Source organism: Podarcis liolepis (assembly GCF_965112155.1).
Source record: "Podarcis liolepis genome assembly, chromosome: 10".
Lineage (NCBI taxonomy): Eukaryota > Metazoa > Chordata > Lepidosauria > Squamata > Lacertidae > Podarcis > Podarcis liolepis.
This window is the reverse complement of record NC_139562.1, coordinates 73,396,707-73,421,734: the sequence shown is the minus strand read 5'-3', so window position 1 is coordinate 73,421,734 and position 25,028 is coordinate 73,396,707. Positions and strand designations below refer to the sequence as shown.

Below are 25,028 nucleotides of genomic sequence, written 5' to 3'. Positions count from 1 at the left end.
GAAAGATAGAACTTTTTTTATGTATGCCACAACAGCAGCAAGAATACTTATCGCAAAGTATTGGAAGACACAAGATTTACCCACTCTGGAAGAATGGCAGATGAAGGTGATAGACTATATGGGACTGGCGGAAATGACCGGCAGAATCCGTGACCAGGGGAAAGAGACGGCGGATGAAGACTGGGAGAAATTTAAAACTTATCTCAAGAAACATTGTAAAATTAATGAATCTTAAAATGTTGAGGTTTTTGAAAAAAGGGGATTACAGCTGTAAAAGATTAGGTAAAGGAAAAGAATAAGGGAAAATCTGATAAAATCAAGGGGTAGGATTTGCTGAAACAAATTTGGAAACTGGGATGCAGAAAGGGGAGGTATGGGGAAGTCGGTAAAGTAAGGTTTAAGAAAAAAGGATTTGAAATTATACATGTTTGTTTATGTGTTTGTTTGTTTTTATTGTGTAATGTTTGTGTTTATAAAAATTGTGAAAAACCAATAAAAATTTTATATATAAAAAAATATATTACATCCTCTTAATTTCAATGAAAATTCTTATGTAGATGGTACCTTGCATGGACTCTGTTGTTATGGAGGGCCTGGGAGCAGGACACTCTTTGGAACAGATATTTAATTGCGTTTTCTTCAATAATATATACTTTCACATACAGTTTCAAATGACACAGTTCATAAGGCTTTTTGCATGATAGTAATTACATTCTTGTTTGGTCATTTCTCTTTCTTAATCATCTATGTAAGTTGAACTTCTTTTAAATTTCACTGCAGTTTCCAAATGAGATTACATCCACTAGTCATTTCTTACAAAAGCTTACAAAGCTGACTGCAATAGGCTCTTGACAGTCAAGTACAACACTTTTAGGTCGAGTTTTATAAGGCTGAATACCAAAGCACAGAATCATAGAATTGTAGAATTGGAAGGAACCTCAAGGGTCATCTAGTCCAGCCCCCTGCAAGGCAGGAATCTCAACTAGATCATACATGAGAGATGGCCATCCCACCTCTGCTTAAAAACCTCCGTGGAAGGAGAGTCCACCACCTCCCAAGGGGGTCCATTCCACTGTTGAATGTAGCCCCTATGCAGAACCTGTGCATGTCATTGGTGCATTCCATTGGTGCAGAAGCCTGTTTTCTTGACTGGTTCCATATGCTGCTGGAGGCTGAGCCAAGCTCTGTTCAGAGGAGAACATGAGAGGAGACCACACAAAACAGCCTTCTGGCCATTGGGGGGGGGCCCTTTTCTACACTGCTCCCAACTCTGCTGCAGCCTTTCGAGATGGGGCAATCGGAAATGGAGAGCCCTTTCCTGATTAGTCAGAAGTCTACCAGCATACGTGAAGTTCTTATTTAGTTATTTTTGCCCCAAAGTATATTCCTTTAACTTACAAGGAACTGCATTTGCCATTTTGTTCATTTATTCACCCAGTTTGGAGAAAATAATGCTACGCTACTAAGAATACAGGATATGGCTTGAACATTCTGAATCACTGCATAAAGGCAGCTGTTTCAGTGCCTTGTTGAATCATACAGCTGTCTACCATTCAATACTGGATAAAGTCCATCATGAAGGGCATCAATTAAAATAGTTAAAACTGTTCTTGAACTTAAGAATATTGTTTACTCAGAACAGCAGGCGTGTCCAAGGAGGTGTGCCTAGAATTCTCACCTATGCTAGAAAACTGCAACCTGTGCTGCTGATAGAAATAGTATGACTCATGCAACACGTTGGCGACTCATATACACACAATAATTAATAAAATGATTATACAGTCTTTATCAATCGTCTGAGAAAAATACAAAACCTTGTACAAAGCCACAGAGACTTGCGAACTACCCAACCTAAGATAAACTTAATGTCTGATTTCAATGGATTTTTCAGGTGCTTAACTCAGTCTTTATGTAAGTTCATGAAGAGACCAACAAAAGGTAAGTTCGGTGTTGTTCACAATACTGAGAGATGCTACTGGAGTTGTAGATGGATGTTAATGAAGTTGTAGACAGGATGCTGGCGTTTTGCACCTGTTTCGCCCTGGCAGTCCAAGTGATCAAGAGGCCGTTGTTCGCCCCTGATGGGGCCCTTTTACTGGGGCTTGCAGGTAGCAGACTCCCAAGGTAGTTTTCCGGGCTTCTTCAGTGGTCTAATCTCAAAGCCTTGATACGTATATTGATATTCAATTTCATAAAGTAAAGGTAAAGGTACCCCTGCCCGTACGGGCCAGTCTTGCCAGACTCTAGGGTTGTGCGCTCATCTCGCTCTAGAGGCCGGGAGCCAGTGCTGTCCGCAGACACTTCCGGGTCACGTGGCCAGCGTGACAAGCTGCATCTGGTGAGCCAGCGCAGCACACGGAACGCCGTTTACCTTCCCGCTAGTAAGCGGTCCCTATTTATCTACTTGCACCCGAGGGTGCTTTTGAACTGCTAGGTTGGCAGGCACTGGGACCGAACGACGGGAGCGCACCCCACCGCGGGGATTCGAACCGCCGACCATGCAATCGGCAAGTCCTAGGCACTGAGGTTTTACCCACAGCGTCACCCACGTCCCTACATTCAATTTCATAGAGAATACTATTTCTTGGCTTAAGCTTAAGAGACTACGACTACTACTACTAGAATTCTCACTTAAGCATCATTATCAAATATAAACATACCTCAGAACTGTTTTACTGCATAGTAATTGAAAAATATTCAGTGCAAGAAAAATTCTGAACACATCCAACCAAAGGATCATGGTCACTCTCAGTTCAGGAAGGCAGCACCTCATTTTCTAAGTCTGTGGCATCTGGATAAGATTCTATAGATTTATTCGCTCTCCTTTAACAAGACGACTTCGCATGATCCAAATATCCTAAGGACAGAAAAGAACCTTGTTTTGTGCGCAAGTTCATTCCCGCTGCACATACAAGCAGTTGCATATGGAAGGAAGCCCACCCCACCCGGATGTTTTGGTTCTGCATGAAGCTTTGCTTCCGAACTGAGGCCTCATCCACACTTTTGCTCCAGATTTCTAGCCACAGGCCTGAGCTCTCCAGGTCTGACAACTTTCCCCCCATTTTCTTACCACTTTCCCTATGAAAACACACTCTTTACTGCTGAACTGAAGGAAATGGCAATGCGCAGAAAACCCTCAGTTCACTGCCAGCAACACAAATCACACAGCATGCCTAGTGGTGTGGTGTGGTAGAAAGAATTGTAATATGCTATGTAGAAGCTGGGAGAGAGATCAGGATCAGACCTGCTCAACACCAAAGTACATGGCTGAGTAGGCTACCACCAATGGAATAATTATTCCCAATACCACTATCTCAGACGTATGACGTGAAAAGTTTTTGATGCAGGATGTTCACAAACAATTTTTTTTTAGGAAACTGCTTCACCTTTATACAACTTAGAATAATATTGATGAAATACTCCCCCCCCCCCATTTGTCTTATCTGTTATTACAGCATTTCCTTTTTGCCACTTCAATATCACTTTCGTCTCTTTCTCTTTCCACAGTTTATACACCAAACATTTCCCCAGTTTGTAAGTAAATTCAATTTATTTTTGGTTTAGCATAATTCAGTTTCATTTCCTTCTTCTGCATTAACATAGACAACTGTCTTTGCAGCATCTTGATTTGCCTAGTTGTATTTATCTCAGTTGGAGATCATTTGAACTATTTTTCTTTTAGTCTAATCTTGGACAGTTTTCTGTAGTTTTCTCTGCCCAGTCTCTTTCTTAGGATTAAAAAATTATGTTGTATGAAATAACCTCTGATGAAAGCTTTATTGGCATGCCAAACCATTTATATTCCTGTCCTTGTCTAAGTTACTCTCAAACAATTGTTTCAGCTTATGCTTGCAGCCTTCCACAACTGTTTCTTCTTGTGGTAGCGTTTCACTAAGCCTCTGGCTAAAGAAACCAGTTTTCTTTTTAAAAGTCATAATTACTGAATTGTGATCTAAGAAAGTCTTTGGTAATATGTCTATGGAGTTGCCAGTGTCTTAGTCAACCAAATCATATTTTTCTTGAGAAGCATCTGTGTCTTTCAGAGAAATATTTATATTTTTAGATGTCAATAAGTTCCAAATTATCCATCATTTCAAAGAAAACCTTAGGTACTTTATCCTGGGAAGTTTTAATATTTTTCTTTGAAGTTCTGTCCTGCATTGGAAAGACCACTCCATCCCAGTCAGTTTTCATATGAAAAGTCCATCAACCACAAGCCCACAAGTCCTATATAAAATGTTGATTACTTTTTTTACAGCCTTGGATAGTAACTTCCACCCCAACATATCTACATTGTTCATCAGAGATTATCAGTTTTGGGCAAAAGAACTCCATCCCCCCCCCCCCAATCCTGCAGAGATCAATTCCTCACCAAATTCTTTTTTTGTCAAAAATTTTATATCCTTTTCCCTAATATGTGTTTCTTGTAAACAAATTAGATTTTTTTAAAAAGAAATATATTTTTTCTCTTTTGAGGAATATTTGCTCCATTTATATTCCATGTTAAGTACTTGTAATCCATAGCTGAGAGGGTTATTTTGTCATATGTGTTTCTTGTAAACAAATTAGATTTTTTTAAAAAGAAATATATTTTTTCTCTTTTGAGGAATATTTGCTCCATTTATATTCCATGTTAAGTACTTGTAATCCATAGCTGAGAGGGTTATTTTGTCATATCTACAGTTCCCATTTCTGTTTCTTCAGTCTCATCCATTTGTATTTCTTCAATTTCAAATTTAAATTTCTCCACAAAGTCTCTTGCTTTCTGTACTGAATCAAGTTGAAATCTTTGTTGTTTAAAGATAAAAATCACTCCCTCCTGTATGTCCCATCTTGATTGAATTCTTTTCTGCTAAAGTTATTTGTCAAAAAATAGTAGCCTTTTTCTTTTTTGCAGTACCCTCAGTGGAATTTCTTTCAATTCAATCACATCTATATCATCAATTTTCAACTTCAGGGCAGCGGGAGCCTTCATCCCGCTGCCCTGAAGAGGCTTGGCGCAGTTATCCCAGAAGCCAGAACAGCCACACGGTATCCCAAAAGCCAGATCCCTCTTGCTGTTCTGGCTTCTGGGTTTCAAAATATTTCAGTACAGAAAGCAAGAGACTTTGTGGAGAAATTTAAATTTGAAATTGAAGAAATACAAATGGATGAGACTGAAGAAACAGAAATGGGAGCTGTAGATATGACAAAATGTGGCTCTTGGGGGCTTTTCCCGCCTGCCTCCCCCCTGCATTCGCTCCATAGGACACACACACATTTCCCCTTGCTTTTTAGGAGGGAAAAAGTGCGTCCTATAGAGTGAAAAATACGGTAATGATTTTATCCCTAATATCTTCACCCTCCTCTTCTGGAATCTCTCTGAATTGTAGGCAGATCTCCTTTTCTCTCAACTCCATTAATGCCAAATTCTCCAAATATCTTTCCATCTGTTTGTAGCTTCACTTCTACTTTCCAGATGTGAGATATGCTGGCAGGTACAGGAGTTTCCCTTTCTCTCTGGAAGCTTCCGATAAGAATCAACGAGCCTCTGACAGGTTTATAGTCCATTTTATTTACACAGAGGCATGGAGCCACCCTCCTTCAGCATCTCAGTTGGTCCCTCTGCATCCCCGCCCCTTCCACTGCCCCGCTCTCCCACCCTGGTTCTTCTGTTGAGACTTCACCCTTTCAGACCTCCTAGTGCAAGGGGAGGGAAGGAGGTCCCCACCGCTCTCAAAGGAAGAGTCTCCCAAGCGGTGGCTCCCTCCTGGTTGCCTAGCTTCTGACTCAGAGTTATCTAGCTCTTCCCCCGACTGTGCCGTCTCTCAATCGGCTGCTGGGAAAGTTGAAGGAAGAGGGGGGCAAACGCTCCCCTTCTTCTTCTGTCAGAGGCTGCTCTGTCTGTGTCTGCATTCCTTCATCTCTGGCATATGAGTCAGACCAGCCCCTGACACCAAAGCCTACACTTTTTATTTAATTGCTTCATTTCTACAGACAACTGTGCATAGGATTCTTCTATTTTCTTAAGTGTTCCTTCTAAATCTTGCCAACTTTTCATCTATTTGAATCCAAATGGTCCATATTGTTTTTAATTTCATTCATCTCTAATTTAAGAGATTTTGTTTGCTCTGCCATCATCTGCTGAAAAATGTCAGAAGGGTCAAAAGGTATCAAAATATGTTTTTATTTCCTCTGCTGCCTTTTTCTTGCTGCCTGGCGTGCTGAGTATTCGGAGTATAAAAACAAACCGACTTTCTTTTAAAGCCAACTTCTATTTTCACCAGCTGTTTCTGCTTCGCTTATTAAGAATGTCAGCCCTTTCTGTCTCTTTACTGCTCTCATAAAAACTTCAGCAGCAGGACAGCTTCCCCAGATATCTTGTTCTGGCTGCAGCATCAATAAATGTAGCCCATTTAAAATAAACCGATTCCATTCTCACAGAGGAAATTTCAACTGGCAAAATAGCTTTTATATTCTTAGGCACACTTTTGTCAAGAAAATAAATAAATAAATAAAAATAATCCACTTAGAACTTAACACAGAAACTCCTTTGTCTGTTTAAATCTTTCTTATCTCAGACCATAAATCAAGCCTTTTGTCTTCACTCAGCAGCTTAAACAGCAGTCCTCCTCTCTTCTAAGTTGTAGAAAGTAGATAGCTCACTGGATGTAAGTTTTCACTGGCAGATGAAGAAACTCACTTAAGTTGTAAATTATTTTATTCCAAAAATAATTAAGAAAGAGAGGTGTTTTGTGGATCCAGTGTCCGTATTGGCTGTTGTATCATTTGGGCAAGGTGAAATTTCCTCAAAGTCAGGGCCTCCAAGAAGACTTCTCTCCGCCAATCTCACCAGCTCCTTTTCTGAAGGGAAGCTGAAAGCCTATATTGGTGTCTGTCTATCATCAAACACCACACAACCACCACAGACAGATGAGCTGGTGGAGATAGTCCATCGGCCACCATCGCTCCCCTGGAAGTTTTTTCTTTGTTTATTTTTTCTTTCCTCTTTTTTCTTTCTCTTTCTCTCATTTTTCTTTTCCTCTTTTTCTTTGTGTTTTTAGTTTATCTTTTATATTCCAAAAATATATTGGGTATTTGATATTAACTTTATATATCTTTCCCCAAACTTTAATGGGGCAGGGGAAACAATAATACATACCATCAAGGTGATAGGTGAGTCTGTACCATACTTTGCTCTTGCAGCATCTACTGCTTCTTTCTCCATGTTCTCTTGAATTGTACCTTTCATGTCAATATAGTGGCAGTCAGAACTTGCATAATGACAAGAAATTGTCTGCATAAAAAGACCAATATAACTTATTTATTTTCATTTGTAAATGCATTTCTGCAAAGGCATGCATCCCATATGGAGGATAGCTTTTACCCCTCACCTCCAGCCCTCCAACAAAGAAACATAGAAATAATAAGGTGCAACTTCAGGTTTTGATATTAATAGCTCAAACATGGGAAAGCCTTGACTTGAACTGAAGGGGGGGGGGTTAGGTGTTTAATACCTGCAACCTCAAGTAGCATCTTACCTTACGAAACCCTTCAGTCCTGTTCATTCCAGAGCCATGGATTAGCAAGGGATGGAAGAACACTGTGTCTCCTTTCTCCACAGCAACGTGAACCCTTGGAATAGTTTTATCATAATCACGCACTCCGTGGTACATCTTGTTTACACCACCCTGGAAGTTCAATGCATTGAATTATCTTATTTATCCTAAAGAACGTAATCTTTTGAAACCTCCACACTTCAAAAACTTTTAGAACTGATTTATAAATATTAGGTCTATTTAGCTGGACGAGACCAAGGCCTGATCCAGCTGAACAGTGGACAGCGATGTCCCTTCAGAAGCTCACATGCTGAAGGTGAAGCTGATGGCCTCCCGCCTCCTTCCCCCCTTGCGTCTTGTATGGAGATGCCTGCTGCCACCAAACATGGGTGTTCTGGCTTCCATTTGAGAAGCCTATTGCCCAGGATCCTGCCTAATTAGCTTTGTCTAAGCCATTTGAGTCCATGGCCCTCCCCACAACTGGTGGCACTGAAATAGAGAACGTTTATTTGGTGAAATAAATAAGATGCTAAAAGAAAATATTGTATTCTCCCCCACGTTGGTATCTTTTTCTAAGGGAGAGAATAAAAAGATAAAATGAAAAGATTTGCTACATTACCTTCTTATTGTTGCATGTATATTGACTGCCCAAAGATGGAGAACATTGTTTCTATGATGGAGTAGTATATGGGAAATTGCATTACATGAAAATCTTACCTGCAGCCCCCTGCCTCCTCTGTCACAGCCCCCTGCTGCTGCTGCTGCTGCTGCTGCCACCTCCTTCTCCACAGGCCCCTGCTCCCAATCTTGAAGGTGGCAGGGAAGTAAAAGGAGGCTGGAGATCTACCAACTGAGGAACTGCTTCATCTCACCTCATGGGTGGGCTGGTCTGTTCTCGTTCTGATTTCTTATGAGGGTAAAGGTAAAGGGACCCCTGACTATTGGGAGGAGGGAGGGAGGGAGGGAGGGAGCTGGCGTTTGTCTGCAGACAGCTTCCAGGTCATGTGGCCAGCAGGACTAAGCCGCTTCTGGCAAACCAGAGCAGCACAGGGAAATGCCGTTTACCTTCCCGCCAGAGTGGTACCTATATATCTACTTGCACTTTAACATGCTTTCAAACTTCTAGGTGGGCAGGAGCAGGGACTGAGCACCAGGAGCTCACCCCATTGCGGGGATTTGAACCGCCGACCTTCTGATCAGCAAGCCCTAGACTCTCTGGTTAAGACTACAGCGCCACCTGCTGGTACTCTCCACTTATTTGTCACAAAAATCTAGCTAACCGGCTTTATAATTTTTTCTTGTGAATGTAACATCCAGTGCTAGCCCTGATTTGATTTGGTTTAGCTTTAATGTGTCTGTCTCATAATTTTTCTTCTTCTTATTTTGGTTATATGGGGGGGGGATCAATAAAAATACTCTTCTAGAAACTGCAACTTGTGGAGAGGGCACGATACAATTGCCTGTAAATGCACTGATCTCCAGCTAAGACTTTTCATAGTTACCTCTGTGTCATGATGGACATTCAAGAACTTTGGTTGGACTTGTGGATGTCACTTGGATGGGTGGATCCCAGTAACAACAAAATGTCATCTGTGAGGCTGCCTTCAAAGAGAGTTTGGAAACTTCCTACTGGTGCAGAATGCAGAATGCACCAGAAGAGCTTGGAGATGTGTGTGTTCTGATCATCTGACATCAGTTCCATATCCGTTGCCCTGGCTGCCCATTCATCTCAATTTAAAGCCCTCTTTTTGATTGTAAGGATCATACCACTCAGTTAGCAAAACTGCTATTGGCTACCTCCAAATTTGCAGATACTTCCATTCTCCGTCCCTCCCTGTGATGAAGTCATAAAGAAATTACCTCCCACTCAGGATAATCATGCTGTTTCAGAGACCCCTTATGACTTCCTGGCCAAACTGCCAGACATCCATTTCTGCGATCAATCTTCTCCATGGCAGTCCAGGCACAAACAATGCGATCTGCAGGCCGGAATGAGAAGTAGTGCAAATCCTGGTGCATCGGTTGGCGAGAGGTCTTCTTTCCTGCAACAATTATTTGTATTAGCTTTCATAGTACAGATGCAGAATTAGTTAAGTAAATACAAGCACCATCTTCCAATACTTCTCATGTAGAGGTGGTGCAGTTTTGGCTACACCTTCACTGGCACTCAGAGACTCAAACCAGGACTAGTATTTCTGGATTTAAGCTGGCAATGGCTGTACACACCCATCTATTGTAGTGATGGCATGGCAGGAATGACCTATAAATTTTGGATTTAATTTCAAGTGGACAATACAATGTACCACAAATACCTAGGAATTCATACTGGTGAAATTACATTAGAGTGACAATGCAGAATGTTTTGCCAGGAGCATAATTCCACTGAAACCCTATGTAGGAGTCAGCCATCATAAGGGTTGGGTTTCAAATAGCTACATGCAATACCTAGTCCCAACCATGTTCCACCCTCCCTCTGCTTTCTTTACCAGAGTTACTCTAGCCCAGGCATGTCTAAAGTCTGTTTTGGGGGCCTAATCCAGCCCGCTGGTTGGCTTAATCCGGGCCCTGTGGCACTTTATTTCCAGGGCTATAATCATAAAAAAGCTCAACAACTTCAATCCTAAAAAAAGTTTGGTCGGCCCTCATGCATGTTCACCTCATCAAATCTGCCCCTCTTTGAAAAAAGTTTTGACACCCCTGCTCTAGTCGCTGCCAAGTGCCAAAACCCAGGAAACTGGAACACCTGGTAGCAACAACTGAAGAGTTCTATTCCTAATAGCAGCCCTGAAAGTGACCCAGATGAGATGGGACCCAGGGATTCCTTACTTTTCCATATACCGGTACTTTACTATCTTAATAATTTAATTTAAATTTGATATCCCACTTTTCACCGTCTAGGCCTCAAAGCAGCCCACAATGATAAAAACACACATTTTCTCATTCTGCAAGGTTCCTCCTGCCAGGTAACGCAAGTGCCCCATGAGAGTGTCCCCCTTATCTTGATGCCCTGACTTCAAAAGATCTATATCCCACTTCAGGGAGTTCTTCCTCCCCACACAAGCCTCTAGTATGGAGAGGAATGACACCAAAATCCCTGGAACTGAACTGATATGGCTGACAGGGGGCTGAAGCAAAAAGAGCTGCAGGGTCCTTCCTATACGTGGTTTTGTAAAGAGGTTTAACCTTTTTGGTCTTCAGTTTTTGGAGAACTGAGTTTAATGTTCAAAGTGGACCTACAAATCTCTCCCAAACTTGCATTACTTGGGATTCTGGACACTTCTAACTCTCAAAAGGAACAGTTAGCATTTGTCCTATTAGTGGTGTGTATAGAAATTTCAAATTGCTATGCAATAGCTTTCTGCAATTTCTGTAAACATTGAAGCCTGGTATTCCCGGATATGGACAATAGCCTTTGCTGAAAAACTAACCTACCAAATTCATGCAAATAAAGAGAAACCGAGTCCTTACCTTTTCTACAACACTTGGCAAATGTTTCTTGAATATATGCAACAACACTGTAACAGGAACCCACCACAATCCAAATAGTAGAGAGACTATTTGGACTAACTCTCAGGAATAAGATCTGATCTTCTGTGACACTGTGGTTGGTATGTTGCGACATGTGCTGTACATGTGATATTCAGTGGAAAATGAATAAAACCTTTTAAAGAATGAAATCAGGCAGAGGACTGCAAGAAAGGGGGGAAATGAGGAAGAGAGGATGGCAAGGGAGAAAAGTGTGCCACAGTCAATGTTGGCTCTGTCCATGCTCACAGATTATACCCAGAAGGAATAAAGCAGGAAACAGGAAAAAGAAAGGTCCCACCTCTGATTTAGAAAGTACCAGTACAAAATCTGAGAGAAGTTAAATCAAGACGTGTATCAGAATGAACCATGTTGTATACAATGATACATCTTCGTTTAGACTTGCATTACAGTAGCTAATTCTCTAAGTATACCTACAGGACCTTGCAAAAGAAAAAGGGCAAGTCCAACAATATTTACATGCATGCTAGCATTCTTGAACAGAGTATTTTATTTTTCATCCGTTCAATTATTTCTTACCAGAATCTGGAGGCTTATTTATCAACATGGCGTGCATAGCCATGATGTTTGGTCCCGTGAAGCATTCGACATATTTCAATATCTAAGGTGAAGAAAGTTTCTCATGAGATGCGTATTTAAACATGCTAAAAATATATTACCCCTTATATTTCATGGGCAAGACTCAAGTGAATACGCATGATCAATACACCAGTGTTGAAACAGCAACCAGTGCTATGCACTGCTGAGAGACATCTATAGATATCCCATTGAAACGAAGAGGAATTAAACTCCCATCCAGCAGTAAACTGTCTGGAGCTACCTATTCCTATAGCACAGAGATTCATTTAAAAAAATTAAATCACTTTATGTTGATTTATACTTAACATGACAATTAATAGCATGTCAACATAGAGCTAATGTGAATGTTTCATTACAGCAAGGGTTTTTCCTTGATCAGGAAGTGCCCTCTGCACTTCCCCAAAATGTGTTTTGGGTTTCCCCCCAGATTTGGAGGTGGAAAGGATACATGCAGGGGGGGGGAGGGGGGAATTCCCTTGGGCTAATGCTAATCCTTGAGCTAGCACAAAAAGTTGGTTAAATATCACACACAGTGATCACCACTGCAGAGATGCCTGATTTCACTAGACATTGGGTACAATCTGCAAAAGTTAAGCTCTGCTTAAAGCATCTATTGAACGAGACAAATAGCAGATCAAATCTACTGCTGTATTGCTTCCTTAATTTAAAAGCAGCCATATGGAAGTGAGGAGGATGTATTTTGAATAGGACTGCAGCACCATGTGATGGATGTCACACTTTGCTCCTTCCCAGGCCATATTCCCAGTGTAAATCTCTTATTCAGTTTAAGGAGGCGAGGGAAATACAGAAAGACTCTGGTACCAGGAGGAAGTTGCTTGCTTTTTTCAATTCACACCTCTGGCTGCTTTCAACTTTTATAAAAAAAATGGAGCCATGGGACATCCTGTTCACGCATCTCTGGCATCATTTCACCGTTGGTGTCACTTAACCTTTGTTATATTGTGCTGTTCCTGATAGAAAATGACTGCCTTACTATGCCAGCAAGTTAATTAATGAAGTTTCCTATTTTGCACAGGTCTTCCCCGTGGCTGCCCCCTTTTTTAACCTGAGGCAATCTACAATATCTGAAGAGCTTCTCATGTTGCTGGAAATCCTGTATTTTGGAAACTGTTTTATGATCTAGAACAAACTCCGACTTGGAAGCTGAAACATCTCTCATGACCGTCAGACCAGGGACAATCACTTCCTGTCTGCAGATCTTCATGAACTCATTTCTGAGGAGAGAATTCAAAAAAAGTTATTCATGGCAAAGTTTGCTATGCTGTTTAACCCTGTTATTAACTTTGTAAATTAAATTAAATCAAATCAAACTGGATACTTCTATTGTGCAAAATCATGGGTAATAATTTTTTTTAATTTATTAAATTTGTATACCACCCATCATCCATAGATTTAGAAATCCACATAACTCATTCTCTGTGAGGCTTTGAGTGTATAAGCGAGAAGCGAATTATGCCTCGAATCAACTGGCTGGATGTTCTTGTAAATCCGGGGGGAATTTTCATTTGGAGTGGGGCCCTTCCTGCAGCCTTCAGGTCTTGTTTGGCAAACACAAGCTCTTGGGCACACCTCAAGAGAGACCTCTGGACTGCAACCAGGGTGTTTTAAACCACTGGGGGTGGGGTCAAGTACCACGGGGGGGGGGGGTCAAGACAGGGGTTGAAACAGGATCACTACCACCCTGCAAAGCTATGGAAAAAGAGATGAAGAAATGGGTCCTGAATGCATGTTTGGGTGAAAAGTGAGTTCTGGGTCTGAAAAGGTTGAAGATACTTGTTTTAGACAATCTCACTATATGTGATTAGGACACATGGCTACAGTTTACCTGAAATGTTCAACATCCTCATCCGAGACCAGATTTTTTATGACGAGATAGCCGTTCTCCTCATAGAAATCCCTTTGCTCTGGGCTTAGAACATTATTATCTAAGGTGTAACTGCGGAGATAGGAACATACAGTGGATAAGTTCACAGGGCAAGGATGAAGTCCAGGAAATAAGCGCTCCCTGGGAACTCTTCTGCAGCCTCCAACACGCCCCAGGGTCTCCTGCAGCACAGAGGAGCTCTAGGGAAAACAGGCAGGTCCATGTGGGAGAGAGTCCCTGAAGTTCAAAATCTGCAGTACCATGAAGGTATTTATTTCCATGGAGTCAGCACAAAAGTTAGTTTGCTGCCTGCTTCTTGAGAATAGAGGCACAAAAGTTTCTACTAATCCACAAATACACTGATGCAACCATGCCCATAAGCTTACTGCTTCAGAATAGCAAATTCCGCAGGACTCTGGTGAGGCAGCAATTTGATGGTTAATGCACCCCAAATTATCAAAGGTTCGCCACATCTAAGGATGGAATTCTAAGGAAGTTAAACATAGTTTCCTTTCATTGCCACCATCAACATAACATATCTACTTTTTAATAGAAGAAATAATTTAAGTCGTCACCTACTGGTATTGAGTTCGGTATTTCACTGTAGTAAATTGGGCTGAAGTAGGAAATCGTGTCTGGAGCACATGTTAAGGAACTTACATTTGTTTTATTTAGATTATTATATATTATTGTGTGATATAAAAACTCAGAATTGATTCTGAATCATAATAACTATTGATATGGTGGAGGAAATATACTATATTAATCTTAAATTACTCTCCATATTTATATCCAAGCTTTTGTATCACTGGTTCCCTCCCCCGATGCAAGTTAACTGCATAGGAAGGGGGCATTTTAATGTAACTCATAGACTGCATTCTAAACTCTGTATAATGAATATTAGAGTTAAAACAATCAATGTTTGTTATCAAAACTCTGTTAAGTTTTTACTAAACTCCAAAGGTCACCCAGGCGGCAACTTATAATGGCAAATGGAAAACTATTTGGGGAAAGCAAATATTTTTACAATAGTGCCTTCCATGTTGGCACTTTCTAAATATCAGCAAAAACACCAGATGGAAAACAATTGCCAAACACAAAGTGGTGTCTTCCAAGAAAATTAATAAAAAATACCAGTGATATAACACTGTAATAAAAAATCTACAAAACAAAAATGGAAACTGCTGGAAGCCACAAATACTGGCAAAACTGCCTCTGTGTGATGCATTAAATACCCTTCTGTATAAATGAGTTTATTTGTATTAATATAAAAAACTTTTTTTAAAAGAATGTCAAAGTCAAATGGCATGTTTCCAATATTACAGTCATGAGCATCATAGCCTTGGAATGGACCACCAGGGCTTAATCACATCATTAATTATTTCAACAAAACTCACAACAACTAGATTCTGGAGAACTTGGGACTCTGACCTTATGCAAGTCTGGTATTGGCAACTTTGGGACTTGGCAGTCATGGAACCTGTTAGCTTTGAGCTTGTGGAAAGACGCAGACAATTCTTTAAGCTATTTAGACAGGTTTTATTTCTTATACAGCAACGACAGAACCAGATATAGACCACTGTGCTTCATGAAAACCTTTGACAGGACACTTTTCAAAGAGAGACATGGCTGATGTAATTGTTTTACTGGAACAGACCAAAGCTCTGCTCTTCCCTTTTCCCTTGTATTGGGTTGTACTGCATTATTTGATACTTGAAATATAGATATATATATATATATATATACGGCCACAATGGGGTCTGAGGACTTTCTGGGGCAAAGAAACTATCCAGTAAACGCAACCTGGAGAGCTGGGAACCTGGTGCTTATTAGAGCATGTGGAAATGGCAGTGCAAGAAGAGAAGAGCGACAGGCTTGTGCTTGTCGCGTGCTGAGAAATCATGGGGCTGAGCAGTTTTCTGCTTGTTCCAAGCTTTTTGAGCAGTTTGCCCTTGTCCCGTCACTTTCATTAGGAAAAGCCACTTTCTAGTGATAAATCTGAGCAAACCTGATTGCTGTTTGCTCCAATTCAGCTGTAAAGATCAGGTTTTCCTGGGGGGAAGCTGTGGGGCAAAGGCAAGTCTGAGGGCTTATCCACACCTCTGCCACTTTTCACCAGGAAACTTGATATTTTGGGCTGAATTTGGTTTTCTGCAGATTGCCGTCTGTTCCCATTTGTTGCCAAAGAGCAAGTTTTCCGGGGAAAGCAGTGAGGCAAAGGCAAAACCGCTCAGGCCCTTGGCTAGAAAGTGCAGGACAAGCACAGAACCACTCGCCGCCCCCCCCCCCCGGACTCTGCCTCGGCTCCCCCGCTGCCTCTCGGGCTTGTAAAGCCGCTTCCAACTTATCTCCCCAATGTATAAAATATCCAGGATGGCATCCTGCATGTCCAACCACTGAAGGCATCATACTATACAGAAAGCTAAAGGGAGTTGCTACACCTGGATTCCAGCGGGAAGCAATTTCAGCCCCCATCGCCGCCCGCCCTTCCGCCCGCCCTCCGGGACTGGACGCGGAGCTCGGCCCAAAGGATACGGGGCGCGGCCAGGAGCGCAGGACGGGGCGCAGCAGGGCGCGCAGGCGGAGCGAGGCGGGGGCGCCGGCCATGGCGAGGAGAGCGGCTCTGCGGGAGAGAAGAAGAGAGGCGTCGCCGGGCGAAAGGAGAGCGGCGCCGGGGCAGCATCCCCCCCCCCCAGTTTGGGAGAGAGGAGCCCGCGGCGGCCTGGGGGGCTGAGCCAGTCTAGCGCAAGACCCCCCCCCCGGGCCAGGCAGGCGCGCCTGCTCAGGGGGCGGCGGCGGCGGCGGCGTCCCGCCAAATGGGTTCCAGACCAGTACTGACCCTGTTGAATTATTACTGCTACACAAGGAACTAAAATACTGTTTAAAAAACCTCTGGGTTTAACACGCCAGGGGGGCCAACGAATAAAGGGGGGGCAGGTGAGCCCCGCCCCGCATCACCAGCCACAAGATGCGGCACTTGAAGGGCAATGCCCATCAACCGCAGCCCCCTCAAATATGTTATTAGGGGGCCAAAGGGAGCTCAGCCTCCCCCGTTGGCTCCCATGAACATGTGCAAAGTCCAGCTTCTCTCAAGCTGCAACACGCCAGGAAGTGAAAGGCATGGAATTTTGTGAATATGAGGCTACATGCAATTTATCTTATGTCTAATTAAGTTAAGTGTTAAGTGAAAAATAAAGACCCAAACTCTGATGAAGATGCTGAAGAGTCCACACCTTAAAGCAGAGCTTTCCAAAGTGTGTGTCAGGCGTGTTGGTGTGTCGGCCGCAGTGTGCAGGTGTGTCACTCGAATGCTCCCTGCGCTGATCCTGGGGCTGGAAAGGGGAGAGTTGAGCCTCCTACTTGCCAGTAAAACTGAATTACTGTGTCACGAAACGATGCATGTCTAAAAAGTGTGTCACCAACATGAAAAGTTTAGAAAGCTCTGCCTTAAAAGTCTGCAGGGTTTTATTTTTTATTTCTCCTTCTCTCTCTCCATCACGGAAAGCATAACTGAAGGGGCTGAGCACATCCCCATTATCATAGTGGTGATTGGGATTTGTCCTCCATGACAAAATGGTCATGGCCAATTTTAAAGTTCTTTTTAGTATCTTCTGTTACGATACATATATTAGAGGCTAATCGAGTCTCTACACAAAATGGCTGCTCAAAAATGTGTTCTGCATGCATAGTTGTTCTCTATAATAAGGAACTGTTTATGAATTTACAATAGTGTCTGCCTAGAAGAAGGTTGAGAGCACAATCCAAGTAGTAATAGTAATAATATCAAAATACCTGAGTGTTTCGATTGGAGGCCTTGATCCGACGAAGCCTGGTCCCCGTCCAGAAGCCTCACTGAGATCTTGCCTCCTGAAGAGCCTATGAGGAACTGAGCCGCCTTTCATAAGTCGAATCATAAGACATGACACCCCACACACACACACACTTCCTGGCTATATTGTCAGAATGAGATTCATTATATATTCACTATATGCATTACATACGGCAAAGCTCCGCCCCTGCTTCATTCTAACATTATCAATGTCAAAAGTTTATTTAATTAATCTTCTAATCTACTTTTGCCCCTGCCCAGCTTGTTGCTTGTATGTTGTTCTGCTTCTCTCTTTGTACAGTGAAAAATACTGAAATGGCTTATGTTATAAAAAGGCCTGGGGAAAGTTTGCTAAGAGTTTCGAGAATTAACCACAAGAGTGGTGAAAGCTGAAATTTTACCAAAGACACTGTCAGATCATAATGCCACTGTAATGGAATGGAAAAGTAAAAATTTAACAACGCGAAGGTGGAGAATGAATGACAGCTTGCTAGACAATACAGAGAAACTAGATAAAAAACAAACACATATTTTGAATTAAATTTAAATAAAGGTACTGATATTAATGTAGTTTGGGATGCAAGCGAAGCTGTTATGCGAGGATTCTTCCCGCAACAAAACTCTATTCTTTTTTTTATTTTTTTATAAGATATTTATTAAGATTTTTTTAGATATTACAATACAAAATGAAAATGAAAACTCTATTCTTAAGAGGAAAAAGGAAAAGAACAAAGAAGAAATATTAAATAAAATAAAAGACATAGAAAAACAGATGGTTAGGGAGCCAGAAGACCCAAAATTAAAACAAGCACTTAAATTGTTGCAAACACAACTATCTATGATTATAAATCAAGAAGTGGAATGGAAAATTAAACGATTAAAACAACAAAATTTTGAATCAGCAAACAAAACGGGAAAATGACTGGCCTGGCAAGTAAAGAAAAAACAAGGGCAGAACTTCATAAATACAATGAAAGATAGTAATGAAATAATAGATAATCCCAAAGAAATAAGGAAAGTTTTCTATAAATTTTATAAAGAATTATACAAAGCACCCAAAGAAAATGAGGAAAAAATAAGAACTTACCTAGAGGAACATAAATTAAAGGCAATCTTGCAAGAAAGAAGAGAACAACTAGAAAGACTGATTTCAGAGGAAGAAATTATGGAAACAATTACACAAGGGAAAATGGAAAGGCACCAGGGCCTGATGGTATACCAATTAAATATTATAAGAAATTAAGCCAACAACTAATTCCTTCATTAAAGGAAGTAATGAATAAGTATAATGAAGAAAGGGCAGATTCCAATGACATGGGAAGAAGCGTTTATTACATTAATACCTAAACAAGGAACGGATCTTACAAATGTAAAAATTTTTAGACCAATATCACTGCTCAATAACAATGTATTAGCACAGAGGCTAAAAAAGATTATGGGACCACAAATACATCCAGACCAAGCGGACTTTTTACCAAGATGGCATTTAAAAGATAATTTACAAAACATAGTAAATATAATTGAATACTTAGAAACTAAAATAAATAAACAAGCCACATTGATTTTTATAGACATGGAAAAGGTGTTTGATAATGTGTCTTGGTCCTTTATGAAAAAGAATCTAGAAATAATGGGCCTGGGTACAAATTTTCTAAGGAGTATAGAGGCAATTTACAAAGAACAAATTGCGAAACTCATAATAAATAGCGGACTGACAGAGAGTCTTCAAATCACAAAGGGCACAAGACAAGGCTGCCCACTGTCACCTCTACTATTTAAATCAGTACTGGAAGTATTACTTCAAAATATAAGAGAGACAGAAAGAATTACAGGGATGAAGTGTGAAGAAAAATAATACAAGGTCAAAGCCTTTGCTGACGATATAGTTCTGACATTACAGGAACCACAAATCTTGACAGCAGAAGCATTAAAAGTAATTGAAGAATTTGGTTTGTTGGCAGGACTGAAAATTAACAAGGGTAAAACAAAAATGATGGTAAAAAATATGAATGGGGAACAAATAGATCAAAGCAAAACGGAAACAACAGTGGTAAAGAAAATAAAATACAAAGAAAATAAAATATTTGGGTGTCTGGCTCTCCCCGAAAAATACAAAGCTATTTAAGGACAATTATAAAACAACATGGAAAGAAGTAAAAACAAATTTGGAAATTTGGGATAGACTGAAACTATCCTTCTGGGGAAGGATAGCAGTTATAAAGATGAGTGTCCCACCTAAGTTGCTCTTTTTATTCCAAAATATCCCGATTATTACTGGATTAGGTCAATTCAAGGAGTGGCAAAAAACAATTTCTAGGTTTGTATGGCAGGGGAAGAAGCCTAGAATAAAATTTAAACTTCTAATGGATAAAAGGGAAAGAGGCGGCTTTTCACTACCGGATCTTAAAATACATTACGAAGCTGCTTGCAGAACATGGTTAAAAGAATGGTTTAGCTTGAACAACACAGATATATTAGATCTGGAGGGGTTTGGAAACAGATACGGGTGGCATTTGATCACTTTATTAAGTTTGGAAGAGATATAAAGAGTGGTTTGAAAGGAAAACACCGTGGTGGCTGTCACCCCAATAAGCCTTCTCAGTGAAAAAAATAAACATGAAAAGAGAATGGCTAACGTATAGAGACATACTGTTGGAAGAAAATAACGTAATTAAGATCAGGCCTTATGAGGAACTAAAAGATAAACTATCAAGCTGGATGGAGTACCACCAAATGAATGACATTTTCTCAAAAGACAAAAAGCAAGAGGTTTTGAACAAACAAGATCAATATTAGAAATTGCAGTATTACAGAATAATACAAAATACGGTCCAAAATTTATGAGTTTTTAATAGAATGGCACACAAAAGATGAGGAAATCAAGAGTGTTATGATTAAATGGGCAATGGATGTTGGCCATAACATTGAATATGAGAAGTGGATAAAATTATGGAACACAGGGCTAAAATTTACAGCATGTACCTTGTTAGAAGAAAATTTGTTAAAAATGATGTACAGATGGCACCTCACGCCAATTAAATTGGCAAGGATGTATAAAACAGGAAACAAGAATTGCTGGAAATGTGGGGTGAAAGAAGGTAGTTTCTTTCACATGTGGTGGTCTTATGATAAGGTAAAAACGTATTGGGAAAATATATATAATGAATTAAAGAAGATATTTAGATACACGTTTTTGAAAAAGCCAGAGGCATTCTTGTTGGGAATGGTAGGAGAAGACATTACTAAGAATGACCAGAAATTGTTCTCATATGCACTAACAGTGGCAAGGTTATTGTTAGCCCACAGCAACAGCAAGTACCAACAGTAGAAGAATGGCAACAGAAGATAATGGAATATGCAGAAATAGCTAGATTAACAGGGAAAATTCGACCACAGGGTGATGAAACATTTCAAAAAGAATTGGGAAAATTTTATGTCATACATAGGTAGGATAAGGTGAAATAGTGAAACCAGTAGAACTGAAATAAACCTCATAATGTGAAATATTTATGGATAACGATAACGATATCTTTATTGTCATTGTTCCATGTGGAACAATGAAATTGAAAAACTACATAAAACTACATAAAAACTACATAAGACTGCCACAAAACTACATAAAACTACATAAAAACCACATAAAACATTCAAAATCCCTAAAAACTCTAAAACCCCATTTTAAAATACACTATACTACAGAGACCCCTTATGCTGCATTTAGAACCAGAATTGCATTTGCGTAGAAACTGTTTCTCAGGCGGCTAGTCCTGGCCTTTATAACCCTATACCTTTTTCCAGAAGGCAGAAGCTGAAAGAGATCATTTCCGGGGTGCGTACTGTCATGTGCTATCTCTGCCGCTTCCCATCTAAGGTGGGAAGAGTGCACCCAATAATTCTCTCTGCAGTCTTTACGACCCTGGATAGCATTGTTTTTTCCCTGGCCGTGCAGCTCCCAAACCACACACACAGACCATAAGTTAGTACAATCTCCACAGTGCAATGGTAAAATGCCATCAACAGGTCCTTTGAGAGATTGTTTTTCTGGAGGATTCTCAGAAAATATAACCTCTGCTGTGCTCTCTTCACCAGGTCTTTGCTGTTCTCTCCCCAGGTTAGGTTGTCTCTCAACTCCATTCCCAGAAATTGAAACACCGAGACCTGTTCCACGCACTTCCCCTCAATAATAAGTGGCTGAATATTCAATTTACATTTCCTAAAGTCCACAATGATCTCTTTTGTTTTCTTTAAGTTAAGGAGTAAGTTGTTTTTCTTGCACCACTCCCCCAACTGCTCAACTTCCTTCCTATAGGCTGCCTCCCCCTCTCCAGCTGTAATCAAACCAACCACCGTTGTATCATCTGCGAACTTAATGATCTTATTACTGGGGTATTTGGGGGCACAGTCAGCTGTATAGAGCGTATATAAAAGCAGGCTCAACATGCACCCCTGCGGCGTCCCCGTGTTCGTGATGAGATCTGCAGAGACGTGGGAACCCAACCTGACCCTTTGGGAACGGTTTGATAGAAAGTCTAATATCCACCTGCACAAACATGGTGGAAGTCCCAGGTCTAATAATTTGGGCACCAATCTATGCTGAAGAATAGTATTAAATGCAGAACTAAAGTCTACAAATAACAGTCTCACGTAGTTCCCTTGCTTCTCCAAATGAGTCAGGACAGCATGTAAAGCCATTGCCACAGCTGTGGATCTCTTTGCCTTGTACGCAAACTGGTAAGGGTCAAGTCCCACTGGCAGACAAGATAAGATGCGCTTCCTTACCAGTTTTTCGAAACATTTCATTATAATGGGTGTCAACGCCACAGGGCGAAAATCATTCAGACTGTCTATCTTTGGTGTTTTTGGCAGGGGTATAATGGTAGCGGATTTCAGACAGGGTGGAACAGTGGCTTGGGCCAGGGACTGGTTAAAAATCTTCGTAAAGATTCCTGCCAGTTGGTCCAAACAATCTCTTAGCACCCTGCCAGCCACCCCATCCAGGCCCATAGCCTTCCTCGTGTTTACCTCCTTTAATATTCGCCTCACTTCTCCCTCTTCCACCCTGGCAGCATTTCCTGTAGGTAGTGACGCCAATAGCTCTGGCATCCCTGTTGGAGTCACTGTTGGTGTCACCTCAAATCGGGCAAAGAAGGTATTCAACTCTCCCACCAAGGAAGCCGCACTCTCTACCACTGATGAATTCCTTGATTTATAACCAGTCAGATGTTGGACTCCCTGCCACATTTGTCTAGGATCGTGATTTCACAGGTGGTCCTCAATTTTTCCTCTGTGCTCTGCTTTTGCTTTCCTGATACCCCTCTTCAAGTTCGCTCTTTCTATGCCATACGGCACCCGATCCCCAGTTCTAAAAGCAGAATTTCTGGCCTTCAATAATCTCCTAACCTCTCCTGTCATCCAGGGCTTCCTATTCGGATACAACTTAACATACTTTTCCCTGGTGACATTTGCTGTGCAGAATCTAATATAATCCAGGACCGTTGATGTATAAGTTTCTAGATCTTCATGGTCGAATATATTCCAATCGGTCTCCTGGAAACAGTCCTGCAGTTGCTGAGAGGCTCCCTCGGGCCACACCGTAACCATCTGTGTTCGTATCTGGCCTTGTTTCCTGAGGGGAGTGTATACTGGTGTCAGAAGCAGGGTAAAGAAAATTTATGGAAAATTTATGGATAAAGAAAATAACAAAAAGTAAAATGTACAATGTGATTAATGTAACCAATGGTAGTTGTAAATGGATATAGACAGACAATAAGAATTGTATATACAGGAGGATTTATTTGACTATGAACAAATATGAAAGAAGAAAAATAATATACAAAACGGATGAAGACAATGCGAAAAAGTTAGATGTGATATAAAAGGCCAGAAGAGGGAAGGAGGGAAGTCAGCTCTGGGGAGCAGGTGTGAAATGTAATACAGTATGTGTATGTGGAGTGTGCAAAGGAAAACCAATAAAGAATATTATTGGGGGGGGGGAGGAAAGCAGCTCTGGAAAAAATGGATTCTGAATAAGAGAGACCTTTGCTTATAGGTCTGTTTGGATTATTTCATATTTTCTAAGAAGCTAAGCCTGTGCTGGACATATTTTTGAGGTACATTTGATGTTTTAATTATTTTTAAAGAAAGTTCTGCAAGTAAAATTTTGAATAATAACTTATGGGTCTGGACAATGCTTCATTCCAAAAGGAACAGTTTTTTAAGCATCCCGTCGCTTCAAACTGCACACTATTAATATCTGCAGAAATCCAGTTTACTACTGAAGCATAACAACCGTCAAGCCATTCACTGTGTGCAGATGTAAAGGAGTAGAGCTGTGTGCCATAAGGGCATTGCTGACAACGCCCTCACCCTCCAGATAACCCCACTGAGCAGTTTCATGTAGTTGTTAAACAGCATAGGGAATAAGATCCAACCCTGAGGAACCCAACATTGAAGGGCACTCCCCAAGCACCACCCATCCAGCAATGTCTATCCAGGTAGGACTGCAACCACCGCAAAGCGATGCCACCCACCCCTAACTCAGACAGGCGCTCCAGACGGTTGATGGTATCAAACTGGTATCCAATTCGGTTTCCAAAAGCATCTTCAGAAAGTTCCTTAGACGGTGTTTGAAAAGTAGACTGCAGCTTTTTGTACCAACTTTTCAAATGTGAACTACAAAGCTGGGAGTCTGTCTTCCAACTCTATGATTCTATGAAATGTTCAGCCCGCACAACAAGCCTGAGTATGGCTTCTTTCCTGGAAGCGCAACAGCAGCAGGGGAACAGCGAGGCACAATTTCGGCAGTGCAAAGCAGCACGCTGCTTGTTCACAATCGTGTTCGCATTAGCGTTACTTTAATGTGACCATGGGAACCAGGCCAACATGAGAAACCAAGCCTTAGGAGTGCGTACTCAGAAATGTTACTCCATTAAGATTTTTTTCTCCCTACTTAATACTGCTTTCTTGCCCTTCTGTGTAATTTGCAAAACACACATCTGGTCTAGAGCCGCGATGTTGTGGACATTGGGAGACTACTCCAGACTAGAACTTGCACTAAAGACACACAGCAGCAGTGGCTAATTGGGCTCTCTGGGAAAAGAGCACCATCTGCTGACCTCTGGAAGAAGTTCTTTAAGCAATGCTTGTGCAAAATGCAGTGTTTGTATGCCAACGGGGTGACGCCATCTTGCGCTGCCCAGTACTGCCAGGTGTGCTCCTCTCAACGGTTCTTTGCTGCAGAATTAAGCCTTGGGGGACTGGGCATCTTGCGGTCTGAAGTCTGGACTTCCAAGCACCATCCATGCGGCATGCAGGGCTGTTCTCCACAGGGAAGCTGCTCCCACACCCGATCTAGCCTGTCTCGGCTCTACTGCCCATCAGCTCATGGGCAATAGAGCCATAGCTGCTTTCACTTGCCAGCGCATGACCAGGAGTGCCCCACTGTGCCCAAGGCTCCACCTGATGTCACATATGATGACAGGTGGGCAGGGCTTGAAGAAAACAGCCAGGTTTGACCCACCTCTGGCACAACAGTATCATAGAATCATAGAGTTGGAAGAGACCACAAGGGCCATCGAGTCCAACCCCCTGCCAAGCAGGAAACACCATCAGAGCACTCCTGACATATGGTTGTCAAGCCTCTGCTTAAAGA

General features: G+C 41.3%; 1 protein-coding gene across 1 annotated transcript; it reads right to left on the bottom strand.

Annotated features, from left to right (window-relative positions):
- Positions 1 to 607: 607 nt before the first annotated feature.
- PHYH (phytanoyl-CoA 2-hydroxylase) lies at positions 608 to 14,147 on the bottom strand. Its single transcript, XM_083464216.1, has 9 exons — positions 14,128 to 14,147; positions 13,510 to 13,620; positions 12,730 to 12,898; positions 11,604 to 11,685; positions 9,399 to 9,580; positions 7,521 to 7,670; positions 7,142 to 7,276; positions 2,632 to 2,857; positions 608 to 1,678 (listed from the first exon to the last, which is right to left on the bottom strand). Exons 3-8 carry the CDS (start codon positions 12,886 to 12,888, stop codon positions 2,804 to 2,806), a joined length of 762 nt encoding a protein of 253 aa, XP_083320342.1. The 5' UTR covers positions 12,889 to 12,898; positions 13,510 to 13,620; positions 14,128 to 14,147; the 3' UTR covers positions 608 to 1,678; positions 2,632 to 2,803.
- Between the last annotated feature and the right edge of the window lie 10,881 nt (positions 14,148 to 25,028).

Bases quoted from the DNA above. Each gene is read 5' to 3' on its own strand.
- PHYH (XM_083464216.1), bottom strand. From the start codon at position 12,888: ATGAAGATCTGCAGACAGGAAGTGATTGTCCCTGGTCTGACGGTCATG. The intron at 11,686-12,729 runs GTTAAAAAAGGG...TCTTCACCTTAG, and splicing joins GATATTGTAGATTGCCTCAG to ATATTGAAATATGTCGAATG. The intron at 7,277-7,520 runs GTAAGATGCTAC...CTTTTTATGCAG, and splicing joins GGACTGAAGGGTTTCGTAAG to ACAATTTCTTGTCATTATGC.